The sequence below is a fragment of the Melampsora larici-populina genome (assembly GCF_000204055.1).
Source record: "Melampsora larici-populina 98AG31 unplaced genomic scaffold MELLAscaffold_21, whole genome shotgun sequence".
In the NCBI taxonomy this organism is placed as follows: Eukaryota; Fungi; Basidiomycota; class Pucciniomycetes; order Pucciniales; family Melampsoraceae; genus Melampsora; species Melampsora laricis-populina.
Window position 1 is genome coordinate 779,039 of NW_006768785.1, and position 20,467 is coordinate 799,505.

The 20,467-nt window shown below is 38.9% G+C and overlaps 4 protein-coding genes across 4 annotated transcripts; 1 reads left to right on the forward strand and 3 right to left on the reverse strand.

Moving 5' to 3' along the window:
• Nucleotides 1-253: 253 nt before the first annotated feature.
• MELLADRAFT_116643 (uncharacterized protein) lies at nt 254-4,843 on the reverse strand (the record flags this gene model as incomplete). The annotated part of the gene is made up of 6 exons (XM_007410669.1): nt 254-1,101; nt 1,194-1,831; nt 1,961-2,306; nt 2,378-2,581; nt 2,687-4,519; nt 4,604-4,843. The coding sequence occupies 6 exons, from the start codon at nt 4,841-4,843 to the stop codon at nt 505-507; spliced, it is 3,858 nt and encodes a 1,285-aa protein (XP_007410731.1).
• Nucleotides 4,844-5,224: 381 nt separating this feature from the next.
• On the forward strand, nt 5,225-6,236 carry MELLADRAFT_72004 (uncharacterized protein; the record flags this gene model as incomplete). The annotated part of the gene is made up of 4 exons (XM_007410591.1): nt 5,225-5,526; nt 5,629-5,729; nt 5,810-5,949; nt 6,039-6,236. Coding segments are annotated over 4 exons (669 nt in total), but the record flags the coding sequence as incomplete, so codon positions are not given.
• Nucleotides 6,237-12,562: 6,326 nt separating this feature from the next.
• On the reverse strand, nt 12,563-14,855 carry MELLADRAFT_87504 (uncharacterized protein; the record flags this gene model as incomplete). The annotated part of the gene is made up of 12 exons (XM_007410668.1): nt 12,563-12,636; nt 12,710-12,777; nt 12,849-13,013; nt 13,086-13,162; nt 13,228-13,251; nt 13,344-13,577; nt 13,646-13,901; nt 13,969-13,996; nt 14,079-14,193; nt 14,282-14,350; nt 14,435-14,703; nt 14,753-14,855. 12 exons carry the CDS (start codon nt 14,853-14,855, stop codon nt 12,563-12,565), a joined length of 1,482 nt encoding a protein of 493 aa, XP_007410730.1.
• A 1,576-nt stretch (nt 14,856-16,431) lies between these two features.
• On the reverse strand, nt 16,432-19,725 carry MELLADRAFT_87505 (uncharacterized protein; the record flags this gene model as incomplete). The annotated part of the gene is made up of 6 exons (XM_007410667.1): nt 16,432-16,457; nt 16,561-18,946; nt 19,023-19,173; nt 19,268-19,380; nt 19,459-19,539; nt 19,657-19,725. The coding sequence occupies 6 exons, from the start codon at nt 19,723-19,725 to the stop codon at nt 16,432-16,434; spliced, it is 2,826 nt and encodes a 941-aa protein (XP_007410729.1).
• Nucleotides 19,726-20,467: the final 742 nt, after the last annotated feature.

Consider the following 20,467-nt stretch of genomic DNA (forward strand, 5'->3'; position numbering starts at 1 on the left):
CAGTGGAAATGAATTCTCTGTAAAAAGCAATCATTCACTATATTGTACAACTTATTAATCCAAACGCACATTGTTGTATTTGAAAACGTGGTACATAGTAAGCTCGATTATAGTTGGATCAGGTTGGATCCCAAGCTGAAGTGTCTAACAATACATATAAACATCTATAATTTGATTGAATTTTTTGTTCCAAGGAGATCATTTGGTGAATCATCATCATCATCAATAGTTGCACTCCAACTGGATCTAAACTGATTGTTTCACAAAAAAAACTTCATTGTGCATTTATACTCATGTAAACAGACCAACTTGCTTCAATATCTTTCAAGAATAAAACCCAAAGGAATAAGTATGAAACCCACAATAGATAGTTTTTTTTGAAAAAAGAATCACCGTCAAATGATTTTTCAATATATATGATTGATTAATTACATAAACTTTCATGGATTGCTTTGTCTATAATTATCCTACCACAATCAACTAACTTAGAAAAGAAAGAAAAAACTATTGTTTTGATTTCTTGTTAATCTTTTTCTTTTTTGATTTTCTATCTTTTCCTTCATGTTCTAGATCCTCATTTCCATCTTCAACTTTTTCTACTTTCCTTTTAACCAATCCATTTCCTTCTCCTTCTCTTTCTTCTGCTTCTGCTTCTTTCATTTCAACCTCTCCTTCAACCTCTGTTTTCTTTTCTTTTTTTGATTTCTTGATCTTCTTTGGATTTTCTTCAATTTTCGTACGATCTACATCACCTTCAAAACTCAAACAATTTAAAACCTTTAAAAATGATTTCTTCAATACTTTTGAATCTTCTAAATCATTCCTAAACTTAATCAATTCAAAAATCTCTTCAATTTCAACTTTTGGCCAAACCTTCTTAATCACTTCTTCTTGACCTTTCGATAATTTAATCGTCAATTTAACCAAAGTAGTCAAAACTTTCAATACTTCTTTGATCTTGGCTGTATTCATATTCTTTTCAATCGATTTGTTTGGCCCATCTACACCTGAAGAACTTATACCTTGTTTCAGAACAGAAAGTAAACGAGTTCGAACACTTGGCATAAAATTCAAAAGATCACTATCACAATTTGGTGCAGACTGTTGAGTAATCAAAACGAAAAAAAAGGTAAAATCAGTTCATGGTCATTTCGTAAACCCCTATCAGTTTTTTTTGCTCGAAATTCACTCACTTCAGCAGCATAAGCCATCATCAAACTTTGTAACAAATTAAGAATTTGAATCCTACGATAAGCATTTACAGTATCAATAGAAACCAACGATTCCAATAAATCTTGTTTTAAATTCCAAGCAATTAATGAAAATTTATTAAAATATCCTAAAAAGAATTTCGGTTGTAATTTTGTATTCTTTTTACAACAAAATTCTTTTAATGATGATTGATAAAGTTTTTGAAATTCAATTGAACTTGGATGCGAAGTTTCAATTAAATTAAATTTAAATAAATGTAAATTTCCAAGATTAATTAACCAAAGGATTGCTTGATTACAGAATTTGGATAGATCTGATGCTTCAACACTTTGGGCAATCATAAAAGTTTTCTTGAAAATCTTAAACCATTCTTCTGGTGATAAAAGTTGAGCTTTCTTTTGTTCTTCATCAAGCTTCGTGATAGGTTGTCTTAAGATTTCAGTTAAGATCTTAAACACTTTCTTTTTCAATTCTTCTTCTCCACTTGTAGGTTTTCGAATTAAATTTAACATCGGCGTGATTAATCGAGCGGTGAGTAATGGATCAGGTTTTGATTTAACAAATCTTGAAAATAACTCAGACAATTTGAGACGTAAATGTAAATCTTGCGTGTTTTGAACTGTCGTGAAGCAATTAGAAGAAGGAACAGATGGTTAGAAAGAGATCGAATGTGAAACAGACACAAGGCTGCCAATGTGTTGTGGAAAGGAGCTACCTAAATGACATGCTAGGTTTTAAAGCGACTAACCTTTGGATGTGGCTGCACCAGTACGCCTTTGGAACAGAGCAGCCAGATTGGCATCTAACGCCAACATTTCATCATCGTCCACAGGTTCTGAGCTAGCATCCGAATCTTCTTCTTCTTCTTGATCTTTTGCCAATGCATTCGCCAAAGCAGTGGCCACTTCATCTCGGAAGGCTTCATCAATAGATCCAAGAGAGCTCCCTGAGATACTATCGCTATCATCATCGTCGTCACCAGACGATGATTCTTCAGTGTCATCGTCTGATCCTTTCTCCTCTGGTTCATCATCAGATAAAACCTCCTCTTCATCGTCATCGTCTTCCAAAGCACTGTTAGAAGGGATCATTTGCTAAAGCGAATCAAATGTAGAAGAATAAGGTCAGTATACGAACAAAACAGATCACAAGAAGAAAAGCTTACATCGATCAAAAGTTGTAGACTGGAAACATTGATACAATCTGTAAAGTTCGAAAACACTTGCTCTACCACATTTCGAATAAAAGCAATCGGCCAAGATAAGAAAAATAGTAAGGTTTCAATCAAAACTTCCATAGTTGATGAATCCAATCCGTTAGGTTTCTTGAGGTCTTTACTCAAAAATTCTTGACAATGTGGCTCGAGCCGCTATGATGATGAGTCAAGATCATACAGAAGGATCAGCGTACCGAAGTATGGTGGTGATCAGAAGTAGCTAAGAAGATAGGGGTGTAATAGAAATTTGTTACTTACCAACAGTAAGTCAAGAGCTTCAAGTAAATCATCATGATCATCATATGACATCAAAAGGATACTTTCAATCAAAAGTGCAAGACTTTCAACTTTGTCACTAGGTCCCACTTTCTTCAAGTTCACATTAAGCTTATCCCTGAATTTCAAAGCAGTTTGTCTTAACCGATTTAACTCAATATGATGCTTATCGTCATGAAGTTTTTTCTCGTCTATCAAGGATCGTTGACCATTACTTTCGTGATGGAGCATGATTTCTAAAGCTTCACTTGTCCATCGTTTTTCAACACTTCCCGATTGATCTTTAGGTTGACTGATCGAAGACGACTTGTTTTGACGAGGTCCATTAGGCTTGATAACTTTGGTGACAGTTTCTGGTGCTTTACATGATAAATCTGACATGCAAGAGTAAAAGCGTGATCGACATAAATCAAAAAATGCCAAGTTGGGTGAGGGTGTTGCAGGATCAGTCTTCGCCGGTTCAGGATTTGTTTTGGGTCGCTTGGATGCTTTCAAAGGTTCTGAAGGCCAGAGGTTAGTCAATTGACCATAGAAGCCACAAGAGATGATCATATAAATGATTGATCTTGTACAAATTCGAGTTTTTGGGATAGCACGGTTATGAATAATAGTACAGAGTTGTGAAAGGGTTTGTTGTCTAAACTTGTCATCAATGAGATCTGATGGTGAATCACCATCATCATCTGATGCATCTTGAGAAACGTGATCTGACCAATTAGGTTGACCAAATTCCAAAGCATTGATTAATTCGTGTACCCAATTTTGAACTTCTTCATCCTTCATTAATGTCAATAGAGTTTCCAAAGTCTTGGTATTACTCTGTTCATCAAAATTAGGTAATGTTTTCCTGATATGAGTAGCAAACCCAAGTGCAAGTGATGGAGATTGTTCTGCTTGATCGAGGAGAGTGGTTAGCACTGATCGTGCGGATTTATGAAGCAGACGGTCTTTTGCAGCTGATTGGACCATCAAGGTATATGTAGTGGCAGAAGTAAGTAAACTAGGTTTATCTGCTTGAGTGATATGAGCTGAAGCCAGTAAATCATTCAGGAGGTTAAAGCCTTGACACTTTCGAGTAGGATTTGACTCATGAGGTGTAAAGTAAAAATTCTCGAGAAGTTGAACATATAATTCGAAAACAGAAAACCCATTGGAAATAGACGGAGAAGCAAAGGTGATGATTGTATGGATAAAGTGAGGGTGAGTAGAAGGTTCGTTTGTTGAGGCAGGATGAGATGTAGCGGGAGTCGAAGCAGATTTGGAATCGGAAGGCTCCAAGGAGTGGCCAGATGAGATCAAGTAACCATACAAAGTAGACATGTTTTCTGGGCTGAGGATCAAAGGTACTGGCAAGATGTCACGTAAGATTGAATTCCAGTCGATGGTGATATCATAGCGTTGTAAAAGAATGGCCATTGCTAATTTCTCGAGATTCCATGATGTATTTTGAATGAAGATTTTTTCTACTAAAGTTTTCAACGCAGTCTCCTTCCAAGAAATAGGTTCTGAACGAGCCAATAGGTTTTGAAGCATACCACAGGTAAGTACCCAACCTGCACTTTCAGCTAACCAAGATCGTCTACGAGTTAATGAGTTCAAGTCATCCACTAATGAATTCCAGATTTTAAGTTGAGAATCGGAATCTAATGAAGACCTGAAGATAAGACCCGATGAAACGATAGCTTTGATTCCAAATAATCTACCCAATAATAAATCACGTTCTTCAGATGCTTTCATTCCACCTTGATTTTCCGTTGATGAGATTAAGAGAGAATAAACTGATTGAGCTGATACATGATGAGATTTTGAAAGAATCTGACCAAATTCGATTTTGTTTTAAATGGATCAATGTTAGTAAGATGATTCGATTGATAATGAGTGAAGCGTTTAAAGACTAACTTCAGTTAAAGCCACTGAGAATCCCAAACGAGCCCCAACAGTAGGACTAGCCAGACCACGAACCAAACGTTTGATAGTATATTGAAAGTCAGCGTCATCGACAAGTTGAGTATCATCTTGAGTTTTTTGATTTGATTGAGTAGGAGCTAAAGAAGAGACTATTGAGCAAGCAGCAGAGATACGTTGATTGAGATGAGGGTTAGATAATGGCCCAAAGAGGGACATGATCTCAGCTGACATCTTGATGATCAATTGAAGCTTGAATGAGGAAAATTGTCAAAAATCTCAAACAAAAAAGTGATCAGGGAGAAATTTGGGATATTCGGTTATAAGCATATATCATACTATGCTATAGCTCTGTCACTACTGTGAAAGGACCGACTTACAGATTTCACAAGGAACAACACATGGCTATCACGCTGATTGGGATGTTCTGTTCATACGCATGGGCAGAGGCCAAGCCAGGTCAGCCGCCAGGGCATGGCGCGTCGAAGCTCGGTGCCCTCGGAAGTTAGAGTGAGTGCTGAGTCTGAGGTTTTGTTGAAGAAGTGGTTGGATAAGGAACTAATCAAGTTCAGATTAAAACTCAAAGAAACAAATATCATCAACTTCAAGTTCTTTATCAATAGAACAATCAATCTGGAAACACTTCAACACGATACGATACTTTGAATTCTCAACATCAAACTCAAATGACATCAAATCAAATCAACCCAAAAAGAAAATCAGAAGAACCTATCCCAATCTCATCTTCTTCAACTTCAATCCCAAAACAACCCAATCATAAAAAAAGAAAACATACAAACACTTCTCCTTCTTCTCCTTCGTCAGTTTCTTCAAATGATCAATCAATCAAAAATCAATTAAAACAAATTCAAATTCAATTAAATCAAACTCAATCTCAACTTGCTGAATCTCAAAAGGTATCCATTCATCCATTCTCTTTTCTTCAAATTCCACTTTCTCGTGTTGACTTCAAGTTCATCAAAATCTAATCAATTCTTTATCTTCGTGGTTTCGGATAGGATTTACAAACTAAAGCTGAACTTTTGGATTCAGTCAGATCAAGTCTTAGATGTAACATTTGTTTTGAAACTTTCAATTCACCTTATACACTCCTTTGCGGGTAAGCTCTTTCTCAATCACAAAGTTTACTTTCAAATCCAACTAACTCATTGGATTTTCTATTGGTGTATTGAAATATAGTCATATATTTTGCCATAAAGATCTTTATGCTTGGTTTCATAGACTTCCTTCAGATTATGATACAGAACTTGAATTTGATATTTCGGATCTTGATGAGTACACAAATAACCATGAACCCAGAACAGTGAATGGAAATCATGGTATGAATCATCTTGAATTGATCTATCTTGAGTTGACCTAATATCTAATCAACTATCTGTCATTTAAACTGATTGCCTTTAAACCCCAGGACGACCAATACTTTCAACATCCAATAGAAATCCACCTGTAGAAGACAATCCACCAGGAGCTTCATCAACCAACCCGACCACCAACGAACCTCCTCCTAGAATCCAACCACCAAGACCATCAGCCTATCGAAAAAAGAAAAACTTAATCTGTCCACAATGTAGAACAGCAGTCCATACTCCACCCTTTCAACTTTATGCAATCAAAGAAGCCACCGATCATTTACGTAAAGATGAAGGTTTAATCGAAAATACTGGGAATTCTGACCCTCAAATTCGACATGATCCAGAAGCTCATCGAGATGAAAAAGATGTAACATGGGGTAATATCTTCTTAGGTGCTAATCATCTTCCTCGTCCGGTTGTACATGATGTGGAAGATGGTGTAAGACGTTGTGGTCAATGTAATTGGGAAATTGCTGCTGATGGGATTTGTGAAGGATGGTAAGTTGAAAATTTCGATTCATTTTCCATTTTTGAAAATCACTTGAAACCTAATAAGAATCAATCTCACTCCCAAAAATTGAATGTAACAGTGGTGAAATTTATTCAGATGTGAATGATTCTGATGATGGTAATAGTGAAGACTCAGATGGTAGATGGGCAGGTCAAAGTCAACAATCAAATTCAAGTTATACAAATCGTTCGTTCTATCTTTGATTCTCTCAAAAACCTCTTTTTGTTTTGAAATCATCAAACTAAGACTTGACTGTTTCTTCTTTTTCTTCTTCTTTACTTTAGGATCGTACGCCATATACATTTTTAAATCTCATATCTCATATTTTTGAGTGTTGATTCGTTTTTTCCCTTTCTTTCTGCTGGTTTTTAGTAATGAATCAGTTTACGATTCAGATCAGCATCATTTTCATCGCTTACATCGCTTACATCATCACGCTCGAAATCATCTAGCGGATTTACTAAGGGCTCGTCGTCTGATGGGATTGGACGAAGAATCAGATGATCCAGATATGGAAAGTTCAGATCAAGATCATAATGATTATCATCGTGAACAAAGGGTACATAGTTCAGGAGTCATTGATTCCGATGACTCGGATGAAACTTGTCATCATGATCATCGACAGTACAGAAGACGCGTGATAGAATCCGATGATTCTGGAGATCGATCCGATTCAGTTGTACATGTACCTAATCCTCGTCCTAGGAATCACCTTGATCATGGACCTGATCATCATCCTGTGATTGACCTTGATGATTACACATCTGAGTCGAGGGATTCTGATAACTACAATAGTGATGCCTCTCGAAGAGGACGACCAAGTCAATCTGATGAAAGTGATGACTCGGAACAATCGAGTGAGCGTGGTGTTGATGATAGGCGTTATCCATCAGGGCCCTCGAGGGCCTACGGGCAAAGGTCGCATACTCATCATCATCAAGAGCGTAGTGATTCATTTGAAGGCTCAGAAGGTTCAGAAGATGATCGTAAGTTGAATTTCTTACCTTGACCACTCTTGAACTTCAAACCTATTGAATTTTCATTTCTGCCAATCTTCTTAGACTCGACCATTCATGATGAAGGTGATCAAGATTCAGAAGCGAGTCAATATGAAGGATCACATCATCATCATCATCATCGCCGTGGAAGAGCATGGTCAGATCAAGATGAAGTGGATGAAGAAGATGATAGTGATGATAGAAGTTATGATGATTAGTAATTATTTAGATGTGTTTTGTGGTTTGATTGTGGTTCTTGATATTGGAGTGAGGAATTATATTTTATAAATAGATGATGTACATAGTAGAGATTGATGAGTTTTGATAAGATATTTTATATAACGTAATCATTTGGTTAGCTCTTAGGTATATCGTGAAATTAATGGAAAAGGATAGGTATGAAGGAGAGGGAGTCATGAGAATGTATTCATATTTGTAAAGAAATCTTGAGAATTCAACTGTCCAAGGAGCATTGAACACACAGAAAATAGTGACCAACATTGCCATGAAGACGCTTAGATGACAAGTTTGAGTCCCCCAAAGTTTGTGGTTCAATTGAGCAAAATCACAATTTCCTACCTGTTTGGGGAGAAATTGAGATTTCTCTTTGCCTACACCAGCAAATTGTGATACTATGGAACAAGGAAAATGATGCGACCATGGTTATTGGGCGGCAAATTCTTTGAAAACATGATCCAGAGTTGGACCAATATGCTAGTAAAATTGGTGAAAAGGACAAGGAAAGCAGCATGAAATCAGCCATGGAGTTTTTTTTGTAAAGGGCTTATGGTTTCACATATTGCATTATCTGATTTGTTGGATTCAATTTTGATCAAAAATGATCCTTTGGTGTATTTCAGGTGGCAATAGAGAGTCTCTTGAGGTGTCTGAAGACCGTCTTTCCCCCCAGGAAATTGAACTCTGCAAACTTCAGAACATTTACAGCCGTATGTTTCTACAACCAGACTTCTTTCCATTTCTGATATGTCGACTGTGAAGACTTATCATGCAAAGACAAGCTTTATTAAGGGAATCTTTTGCAGGTCTCTGGGAAGATATAGATTGCAACATGGGGAGCAATCACAAATGCATTCATCTGCTCTTGAGCATATGAATGCAATTTCTGTGTGTATATGGCTCATAACACCACCACCCCTTGTGTAGTTCAACCTGATCTTGATGGTTCAGCTCCTGGGTTGTTGCTTTCTACTTGAGAGGATTCAATATCACATTGGTCAATTAAATCTTGTGTGTTTCTCATTGCCATTGACTTTGGTAGATCCCATGTCTAAGAGTTTTTAGACAATTAGTTCAATGTATGTAGGAACAGGTCCTAGTCAGAAATTTGAGGCCTGGATCTTGTAGTTGGAATACCTTAGTTGTTAAGCTAGAGTCAACTATTTCTCCTTCTCTCTGGTATGCTGTAGCTTGTACTTTCTTGGCATGCTGTTAATTTATTGTCTCTTGAGTTGTGCTCATTGTGTCTTTCAGTTCTTCCTGGACATCAATGATTCAAGCCATTCACTCCTCTGCCAATGGAAGAAATTGTATCCTGTTATACCCCTGTGAAACTTACCTGATACACATGTTTTTCTTTGAACGGAAATATTCCAATTGAAACATGTTCATTGGTGTTATGGGACAGCTCTCCCATTCTCAAGAGTGAGCACCAATTGTCTTGTTTGTGATATGTGGATGACGGGTATGTTTCTTGACTGTGTGTTGGTTTGTGGGTGGCACAAAGCTGTAGATGGTTGCATTACTTTTAAAGATGTTGGTCACAATTTTTTGTTACACTAGGGGCCAAGTTGTGGTTGAGAATTTTCAATCACAATTGGACGGTGGTCTAGAGATTATCCAAATTGCACTGAACCCACACCGCCTCAGCTTTGGATACTGTTTGCAGGTAGCATACCTATATACACTCTTCTTACTTCTGTTTCTGAATCTGGTTTTGCTTTGGCACCAATTTTAATTGAAAATGCCCAACTGCCAGGCTTGGGTCCTTGCTTGACAAAGGATTTGTGACAAACATTTTCAAAACTATTGTATGTATCATTTCACATTATTCTATGTAAATCTCTTGTGATTTCTGAAATGAACACAATACATTCAGTAAATGTGATTATCTAAGGTGTTCCAAGGAGTCTTCAAAAATTTTGGATCATCAGGCCTACCAGTCAGTCAGATGTGAGTGTCTTCTTGCAAGGTACATATTGAGCCATTTTTATTAGGCAATCCAAAACTGTCAGACTCAAGATACAATCATTGCATCATGAAACAGGTAGAACTGTAGTGGTATCATAACCATTGTCTACCCAGGAGAAATTTGGTGTTAATATTGGTTTTGGGCTACCAGGCACATTTGCTGTACTGTAGTGGATTCCTTGACACGACTCGCATCCATACATGATACATGTAGTTGTCAATAAACATTTACATTGATGGCCAGTGATCAGAGATAAGGCTCTCATCCTTTGTGAAATAGGTGTTAATGTGATTCTAATATTTAGGACTTACATGTTGAAATCATGGTGAACTACACCCTCCCCCTTGAAATCAAAGACACTGTTGATTTTAACATGCCATTTCAGTAGTCTTGACCCCCACATATTCTCACCTAACTTTTATAACCACCCAAGCACTAACACCCAAATTTCCAGAGTTGAATGATTATAAGTTCTGAATATAATAAAAAGGGGACAAAAAACTTCACATCTTTCAAGGTCAAGGAGCAAAGACCAAAAATTTATACTAATAACAAATTATGACCAATGATAATTCATGTCAAAATAGGGTCTTGCTTCTCATAGTCCACTAAAAATCCTGTTCAGGTATGGGATTTTGACACCTGAAGTCATTTGACTTCTTTATTCCACCTGAGCCTGGAAATTTTCAAATTGACATTAAGCCTAGGTGGCCCATATAAAGGTCAAGGAGATGGACATCAGTAAAACTTCAAAGCATGACTACCCTCAACCCTGGGCCAGAAACACAGTGCTCCACATCAGGTGTTTTTGCAGCTGGATTGTGCTGCAACACATGACAAGCACCCCCAAATTGTGCTACAATCCAGGTGCACCTACGTAACAAATGGAAAGGGCTTGTTGTGTGGCCCCCTATTGGCATTGCACATCAGTGCCAAACAAAACTTGAATCCTGATCATTTTCTGTGGCCAAAAGAAAATAAATACCTCAAGGATCAAATCCACTAGAGCCTTTGCAGTGAGAGAACCCAGTGAGTTTACCAAGGATATTGTTGCTTGGCAGGGCAGGCTGAAATATATCCATGGGATCTGTTGTGCGGTGAAGGCCAGAGGACCCGTGATATCTCTGTAGTGTAGTATGTAACAGAAGTGATGCTGGCCCAGGCTTGCTACCCTCAAATTTTGTGCAAGAGTATGCAGGGCAAAAACCAGGCATATCCAACAATCTTGGAGATGTGAGAGGGTGGAGTGGGATAAAAAATAGTGATTTTGATGATAGAGATGCCCAAAAATTTGTCATAGAGTTGGATATTGGAACAGTTCAAAATGATACTACTTTACTGGGAGATTTAAGCAACACAAACAGCAAGCCATCTTTGATGATTTTGGATGATGATTTAGAGTAGTGTGAGATCTGGGAAGAGTTTCAGCCTCAGAAGGGGTGACACTTCCAGGTGCAATGTTCAAACTTATCAAAGTCTTCCCTGCCCAATTAGTTGAGGGAGGGACTTATGGCTAAAGTCCCCCTTTTTAACTCACAACAGCATGATTTTGGGCCTTCTTTGCTTTATTACTGATTATGAGGGTTCTAGACTCTTGCTTCCAGCTGCCAGGCTCTTCATTTCTGTGTCTACTTGTACATGTCCTTGTGTGTTTTTTAGCCTCCATTGTATCCATCTAGCTCACTCAGAAGAGTTGTAGGAAGTTGCAGCTGCAACACCTAATTGAACAGAAGGCTCATGTATGCAGATGCCTCCAAACAGACAGTGTCCAAGAATTGCAATAGCAGCAAATCTATCCACAATGAAGATCTGAAACTGAGACCAGAAGAGCCACAAGATGTCAAGAAAGCTGTGTGCGTCAGCAAGCAAGCTTTTATGAGGTGTGGAATCCTCATAATGGGCAAAAACAAAGAAATAGCCAAGAAACTTGCTGTTGTGAGAAGCCATGACATTAGCCATAAGTCCCTTCCTCAACTACTTGGAGAATTTTTTGAATGTTTGTCAAGCCTGAGCCATTGAATTTACTTCCAAGCTCCACATTCACTACATCTGAATGGTCTCTTTAGGAGCTAAGAATAGCAAGATTCATAAATAAAAACCAAAAAAGAAAAAAATGCAAACATGACATTGACAGATTAAGAAGTCTCTTGATAGTAACCAGAATGTGTTCATTGGCTTTTTAGAAAATTAAAACAGACACATGAACAAACAGGAGTGGGATGCACACTATCATGACTTGACCATCCCCCTCAAGGTTGAGATTCCCAAGGCATACTGGTTGACACTGGCTCAGAGGGTGCAGTTGAGAGTAGTGAGCACCTCAAAAACTTAAGACTCTTTGGGGTATCAGTCATGACTACACAAGGCTACAACGTTGCATAACACGGTAAAAGAAGACTGGTTTGTATCGGAATGATCTCAACACAGATCGATGAAATTGATTCTTCAATGACATTAACCACCTAAGTTCTGTAGCATTCCCTACTCTGCCTTCCTGTTGTCTTGGGCATAACAAAGAATTCAAGCTGGAAGCCAAGACGAGTATAAATCTTTACAAACCTTTTGCACTTCTCCGCGAAACTCAAGAGACATAAGATATGAGGGATCTATATGATCGGACCTCTCGAAATGCAAGATCTCGAATTTCCTCAAAGTAGTTGATCAATTGCCTCGTATAAAACACCCTCACATGTAAACTGTCATCTTTTCTCTTAAGACTGGTTCAAAGATTGTCACAATAAAAGATTTGACTCAAGGAAGAAGAAAAGGTATCATTGAGTTATGAATCATTCAACATCAAAAAGAAATAAAAACATCTTCAAATACCAAAACAAATTCTTTGACTAGAAATCAAATGAAAATTTAAATAGGTAAACCAAGTCCTTCACGACAAGCAACAACAGTTGTTTTACCATTGCTACGTTTACCAGCAACAGCTAGAGAGATCCAAAGAAAATTAAATCAGTCATCTTTCAAGGTTTTTATTTTTCTGTTTGAAGCTTGACTTACCTTCATCTTTACAGTTACATACTGGTAAATTAAATCCACAATCCATATTACCAGTTAAACGAGCTTGACTAAATGAATTCAAAGATATCAGCGTCTTGTTGGTAGAGCAAGCACCTTGAAATTGAAAAAATGAACGTACGGGTCAACGAGTGGATCATGTTCAAAATTTCCATATTTGGCTTGACATTGAACTGAGATAGTTGTAATGTCTTCAGCAGTAAAACCGTATTTATCACGAATCATAATAGCATTGTAGATATCATTTTTCGTCTTCTTGCCTTCTGCACGAACGACGTTATACATCCTGTGTGAAGTTATTCATACGTCTCTTTGTAAGTAATGAGCTATGATTTAGAGTGTCTTTTTAATGACTTACACGCCGTCTTTATCGCAATATGAAAGTCTGTCATTGCCTGCTCGAGAACCATTTGGTCCACTGCCGTGACACGGATCCTGAAGCAAAATGATCTGATAAGCAAATGATACCATGAAAGAGGATGTCGAAAAAAGGTACTCACACTTCCTATTGTCACAAAAGCACCCTATCACACCAAAAGATACAATAAAAACGTCTCGTAAGTATTTATAAAGTTTTCCAAGTATATGAAGAAAAGATCGAAAATGGAATGCAAACCTGTTGTCTCAAGATCTTATTAACTAATCTAGCCTTAATGATTTTTCCAATTTGTTCTTCTATTTTACTCATCTCAAGTAAAGCAGTAGGAAAAAAGAAATTTCCGTTTTTAATAGCTCCAAAGATTCCTAAATCTGTACTGATTCCAGAATCAATCATTTTTTGTGTGTTTTCTGCACAATTCCTTTGAAAGACATCTTGCATTCTTGCAAGATAAAATGATAATTGAGTCCACTGATCGGTTTAAAATGATTAATCAGTATATGCGATCCTACTTCGAATCTTAATGAATCTTTACTTACCTCAGCAAATCCAGGTGTAGAAACTGGATCTTGAAAGAATGTAGCAATCATTGCACCTTGAGCCACAAGGATCGGGATATTCAAAAACATAAAAGATAATGCGCTAGTAAGGGTTAAGGTTGTAATAGCACTTGCTGCCGCAGCTGCGATCACAGTACCAGCAGTCACTGCTGCTCCTAAACTAGCAGCTCCGATCACAGTAGTGTATAACCAAGTTAAGTCCAAGACAAATCTTGAATTCTTCTCTTGTGGAAATCTATTGAATAATATCACTCATCAATCAATCGGCCCTGGAATTAGAAAATGATAGAATCAAAACTTACAGATCATTGACCATAGCGGCCGAAGTGGCTATTGATTAGAGCGGAGATTTTAGCAAAGTCCTTCATACAATCCGTGTTGTTGGAGTCAAAACTGAAATAAAATGACTTACATTGTACCATTCCCATAGAATATGCTACTGAATCCATCAACATGTTAGTATTATGATTCCATTCTTGCACGGCATACAAAACCTGCCAAGCTGGCGATTGAACAGGATGACATAACTGCCAAGAAAGATCAATCAAGGAAACTTATCAGATCATATTTGAAGGTCAAAATGAGAAGATAAATAACTTCAATGAAACCACTCACCTGTCCCGCATTACAGTTCTCTCCCTCACCACAACCAAAGTTAGCAGCTCCATTAGCTTTAGCAAAAGCCTATATTTGAATGAAAAGATAAGAATAAGTCTCTTTATACCTCGTGTAAAGATGAATGAATAGATGACAGAAGATCAAACCAACGGTAAGAGAAAGATTAGCTCCTCCAGGATAACTTTGAAGATAGTTATCAATTCCAAGTTGGTTCCAAGTATTAGGAGTGATTGGTAGTTTTTGACACGCATTTGGATTTGCTGGGTTAATGGTATTAGTTGTATTACTAGGAGTCACATTAGGTGTAGAACCTGCTGGTGTAGCCACGATTGGCTGAGTGGAAGGTGAGGTCAAATTAGCCGCAGGTGTTGGAGCTCCGGTTTGGTTGGAGGGAATCGCGGCTAAGGTTCCGATTGGATCTCAATCAGTTTTCTTCAAAATCGAAATCGAGTCCATCAAATCACTCACGACCTGGACCCATGGTTAAAGCACGGCGATTGAATTGAGCACAGCGGCTACATCCGATGATCAAGACCACCGGAATCAGCCGCCTAAGCATTTGTGCGACCATGAGGGAAGAAGGTAGCTCTTAAAGATCGTGACCGGAAACGAGGGTATTGAAGTTAATGAAATATATTTTTAAATAATTTATACTTTTGCTGATTTGATTGGGATTGATGAAAAATGAATGTTGTTTAAAGAGTGAATCAAAATGAATCACTGAAGAACTTCGAAAAGTTATCAACATTTTGAAGTGCTAAAATCTTAGACCCAGACTATGAAGAATAATTTCCCCTATTTTCCTTGATTTCGCGTCGCACTAGAGCGCGACGTGAACTTTTTCTCAACTTACACTTGTAATGCCCCTTCCTCACCCAATCGGTCTCGAAAATCAGTATCAGATTATGTTCTATTGGGTTTGAGTGGTGAATTGAAGTTAGTCTTACCATTTCCATTGGAAGATGAAACTTTGAACTATGAGCGATTCTTGAGACATGTTACATTCATCATGGTGCTCTTTTCCAGATCTAATTCAGCCTGAACTGCAAAATTTATTGTAACGTGTCCATACCATACCATACCTGCTTTGTTTTGTGTTCAAAGTTGTATCTAGTTGATCAGGTTTCGGAGTTTCATGGTACGAATGTCTCTATCAAATTCTCATACCATCTCAAGATATCAGACCAGCATTTCACTGATTCTCCCTCTTGCCATGGTGGCACGATCAAAGATAATCGACTGAAAGTCATGACATGGCTCACAATCCCCAGCCGACTCTTGATGACAAACGAGTGAAAATCCAACACTCGATGATCTTCAATGGTAGTCAAAGAAGCTTGTTAAGGCTTGTTCTGAAAAATCGTGAACCAAAACGACCTTGAGTAGAAGATATTCCCAGGAAAAACATCTTGAGATGAAGCTGACACATTGTAGTCCAAGTTCACGAGATCGGTGCTCCACCAAGCTTAACCAATAGTTTATAAAGAATCTCGACCAGTTGCTAAGCCCAAATTCAGCGCAATTGAAAACCATCTTACATAACTTATTTTACTTTGTTTGCAAGTGATTGTTGATCAGACTGAAATTCAAGTGCTCAATGACCCCAATCTTCTTTCTCCGCAGGAAACCATTCATAGCACACGATAGAGAACAGAAATTTCTCTTGAAAGATCAAAGATGCACACAAAAACACAAAGCTAAGGGCGCGTTCACTTAAGCAATTTCTGGTGAGAAATCACATTCTGCAAAATTTAAAGTGTCTATTTGGTGGTGTATGTTTCATTTTTGCATTAAAAATTTTACAGAATGTGATTTCTGGTCAGAAATTCCTTAAGTGAACGCGCCCTTAAGAATGAGGTTCAAAATCTTCCAAGCCCAAATTTCATATATATATTTATTTTTTATCTTTCTTTCTTTCTTTAATAGAAAATCGTGTATCAAACTTTACAAAAAAAGAAAGATGTATAATTCAATTGAAATTTCTGATCAAAAAAAGACCATATATTGTATGAGAATATTTAAAAATCAAAGAGGGGAAAAAAAGAGAAAAGTTAAGATCAAAATCAAAGAAAAAGAAAAATCAACTTCAAATTGGACTGAAACATTATCCACAAAACATTTTAGAAAACGACAAAAGAATCGATCAATTAATCTTTGATTCCATCATCGATGTCTCTGTGAGTCTATGCATACGATGGAAGAGGTGGATGGCCAAGATCAGCATAAACTTCACTCAATAACTAAAACAGAATGATATCAAGAAATATTAACCCTACCTCTTTGAGCATTGCCACTCATCAAACCTTGACTACCAATCGTACTCACATTATAATAAGTATGTGATTGAACTCGATTATTAGGAGCATTAGCCAACGGATGAACACCAGGGAAACCATAATGATTTAAAAGATCTTGATTAGTTTGAGTTTGTGGAAAATGAGGCCGACCTGAACTCATCACATTATGAAATCCAGCTGCATTCATATTGAATTGTGGATAAAGATCATTGACACTATGACTTGAACTTGAACTAGGTAAAAGTGGAGGTGCATAGGCACCATTGGCATTAGAGGCCATTCTCATGTTCAAGATAGCTGGATCTTGGAATTCATGACCCATATCCCCATTACCCATGGAATACTGCGAGGACATATTAAATGCGCCAGGGGTGACATCCACTCGTCGGTCTCGAGTATGTTCTCCTCGTAAAAGATCTTCATGATGGTTCGAAAGATGTGTGTGAGGGTATGTAGGACTTGTCGCGGTAGCCCGAGGGTTGAAAGCTGGTGGTAGCCGATCGTTGGGGCGATCATATGATGCAATCATAGCGTCACGTAGATGAGTGGATGGCGTTAGACTTTGGAATGATACAGGAGGTGTATTTGTTGACGGACGTGAAGGTGTGCTTCCTGGGGATTTCATACCCCGCGCCAAGGCAGCCGGCAGTGCGTTTGCCGAGTACGAAGCAGCGAGATTGACTCCAGGAAATAGAACTGAAGCATCAGGTGTCGATTCCCCTGGGGTGTTACTTGCCAAGTGTACTGATCCATCAGACCTGCCAACTGTCATCGCCGATCTAGCCGAATTACTGAGATTATTCTGACCACTCGGACCACCGCCATCTGCGCTATTGCTAGAGAAGATGCTCCGCAGAGGAGACGATGAAGGTCCCTCTACCGTCAGACCTGTAGTCAAGCCCGATTCACGTCTAGCAAATCCAAACCTAGAACCTCGCCGTGCAATCAAAGGTTCGTCCGATCGACCATCCCCTATCTTCCCCTGTGATTCACCTCCTGCCATGCGATCAGGCGGATTGATGTCAGTATCCGCAAAGGGATTGAAGCTCCCTGAATAACTAGTAGGGATAGTAGGATCCGGCACGCAGTAGAAAGGGTCGTCTGATGGGTCGAAAATTGAAGATCGAGACGTGAGAGTGAAATTGGGTGAGAAAGTAGACAGAATGTCGATCTTGTCGTCTTTTCCCGTAGAGGTTCGGAGAGATGTCTGAGCAAACTTGGGCTCCAAAGCAACGGTTACATCAAAGGCGCCATGCCAAGACGAGGAGGCAAAGTCTACAGGTTGTGGGGGTGTAAGGCCAGGCGGCAGGGAGGTAGGCACACGTGTGGCTGGGGACGTGCCTGCCGAGGATGCGGTCAAGCCAGGCGGAGGTAGGCCATTGAGACCCGGCGGAGGCAAACCAGGAGGATGTGGAGTTGTGGTGGTGAAGGTGACGTTTGTAGGGGATACTTCATCAGGCTTTTGAGTGTCTTTCTCATCAGCCATGCGTTGATGATGAGGATCATCAGCCTGTGAATCTGAAGTAGGGCGAAAGGATTTGTTATTGGTCCCAGCCTCGTTGGAGTGTAGGCCAGAGAGAGGTTTGCCGGTAGAGTTAGGCTCTTCACTGGTAGATTTGACCTTTGCTCCGTAGGGAGAGTTATGACGTGGTTTGGGCGGTAAAGGATGTGTAGGCTTCAAAGCAGTCGATGTTGTTCCCCGCAACATAAGCTTAGCTGAGGGCGAAGAGTGCTGAGCTTGATTCTGGAGAGACAATAGATGAGGTGCAGGTGAAGCCGGCCGACTGTTTGAGCTTGATTTGTTCGCCCAGGACGCAGTAGCAGGCAATGCGACACCTGAAGCAAGAGGGTTGGCGGGCGTTGAAGAGCTTGGATGTAGAGCGTGTGAAATGTGATTCTTGGGAGAGATACGATGTTCACTCTCCTTTTGTGCATGTCGCCTGGAAATAGGTTCGGGTGGATTAGCGATGGGAATGCCAGGGAATGTGAAGATAGAAGGTGATAGATACGCGGTAGACATTTCCTCTCTAGCAGCACTGCCACCCCCTTCGACTTCTTCGGCCAATTCATGAGCAGCGGTACAGTTATCATTGATACATTTCAGTCCTCTCAGAAAAGAAGCACAATACTTTGTGCTGCCGAGACTAGCCTTCAATCGATGTCCATCGGGTAGTGAGGTGCCATCGAGTCCTTGAATGCAAGCCAGAGCTTCTGTGTTTTTTGAAAAATTGATGTATAGATTGACGTGTTGGTATCGAGAGTCGGGCGTATAAAGATTGGTGGGACCTGTGCGACGTGACATAAACATCTTCAAGATTCGACCATATTGAGAAAACATTTCACTGGTCTTCAACTGAGCCAATGTCTAGAGATGTGATAAAGGGAAAAGATTCAGTCTGACTGTGAATGATCGAGAATGACTGTCAACGGACAGCACTAACATCTTCATTGGCAATCTTTGTGGTAAGACCTTGAACATGAACTTGATTTTTCTGTTTAACTCGAACATTCGCAAGATGTTTTCGATTGACAAGTTCGAGGTCTTTTCTATCCTTGTCTCGTTGCTTCTTAGCTTGTTGCAAGCGTTTCAGCCTAGCCAAAGTCAAGAAAGAAATCTCAACAGACCAGACTCAAGCCAAGTCTAGGATGACATGGTGGATTTGAGGATTCAAAAGTGAGTGCTTACTCCTCTGCCTTCATAGGTTTAAACTCTACTACACTATCATCGTATTCTTTTCGACATCCAGGACATCTTCGATTGAGATCTTCTTTAATATGATGCCAGCAGAATCGACAGATCTAAAATTGAAGCAGGGCATGAACGAAGAGTTGTAATAGGTTTGATCGAAAGAGAAAAAAAGAGACAGGTAGACTGACGCGGTATCCACAAGGACATGGTCTAAAGTTGAGATCGGAGACATCCAGCTCCTCCATACAAAGGGGACACAAGTCTTCATCCTAATTAACAATCCAAGCCAAAAAAACCAATGATGATCATCAGCACATGTGGATGGAGTGAAGGAGTTCAGAATTGGATGCAATGAGAAGTAGGTAAAGAGGATGATAAGAGCCTACATCACTACTTTCAAAAGCTTGTGGTTCGATAGCATTCCAAGGTTCGATCGAATTTGAACTCTTAGCCATTGCGATCTACAATGAAGATGAAGTTGAAGAGAATGATCGATGAGTTGATTGAGATGAACCTTGTGAGTTGTTGTTGTTGGTTGTTCTTTGAATGGATTGTGAATTTAAATTTAGGATTAAGCTGACAGTGAATGGGATTTGTTCTTTGGAATCCTTTTAAAGTTTTAATCGGTTGGATTTTTGGATTGAATTATCAATGGTAAGCATGTGACATCAAAGATGATTAAGACTATCATTCATGTGACACCTCATCCTTTCAAGTCCAGAGACTACATAGAGACTGTCCAGCCCTCTGAATCTGATATATCTTGTGATCTTCAAACACATATCTTTATATCTTTATCCACTCCTTTAAATCCACTCTTCAGAACCAATGACTTTTCTTATCCATTAGCGGTGTGAGATAAGACAATGTGCCACATGGATATCTGCACAGATGAGGAGGAAAACTTCAGATGAGTCTCATCAAATTACTTGAAGATTCATCCGATTTTGATGCTTTCATCAAGTTTGATTCATGAGTTGAATCATAAAAGGCAATGCTCTGGACTACCTGATCTCTCTTCAAAACATCAAAAGGTTCTCAATTTCCTGGTTCAAATCCTTTGGTTTAATGAAAATATGAATATTGGAGATGTTTGTGGTCAATTTGGCATCTGATTTGATTCACAATGGAATTGATGGTGATCAGGTGTGCTGGTCATTCATTGGAGAGCATCTGCCAGTGAGTGCTATGGTAGGG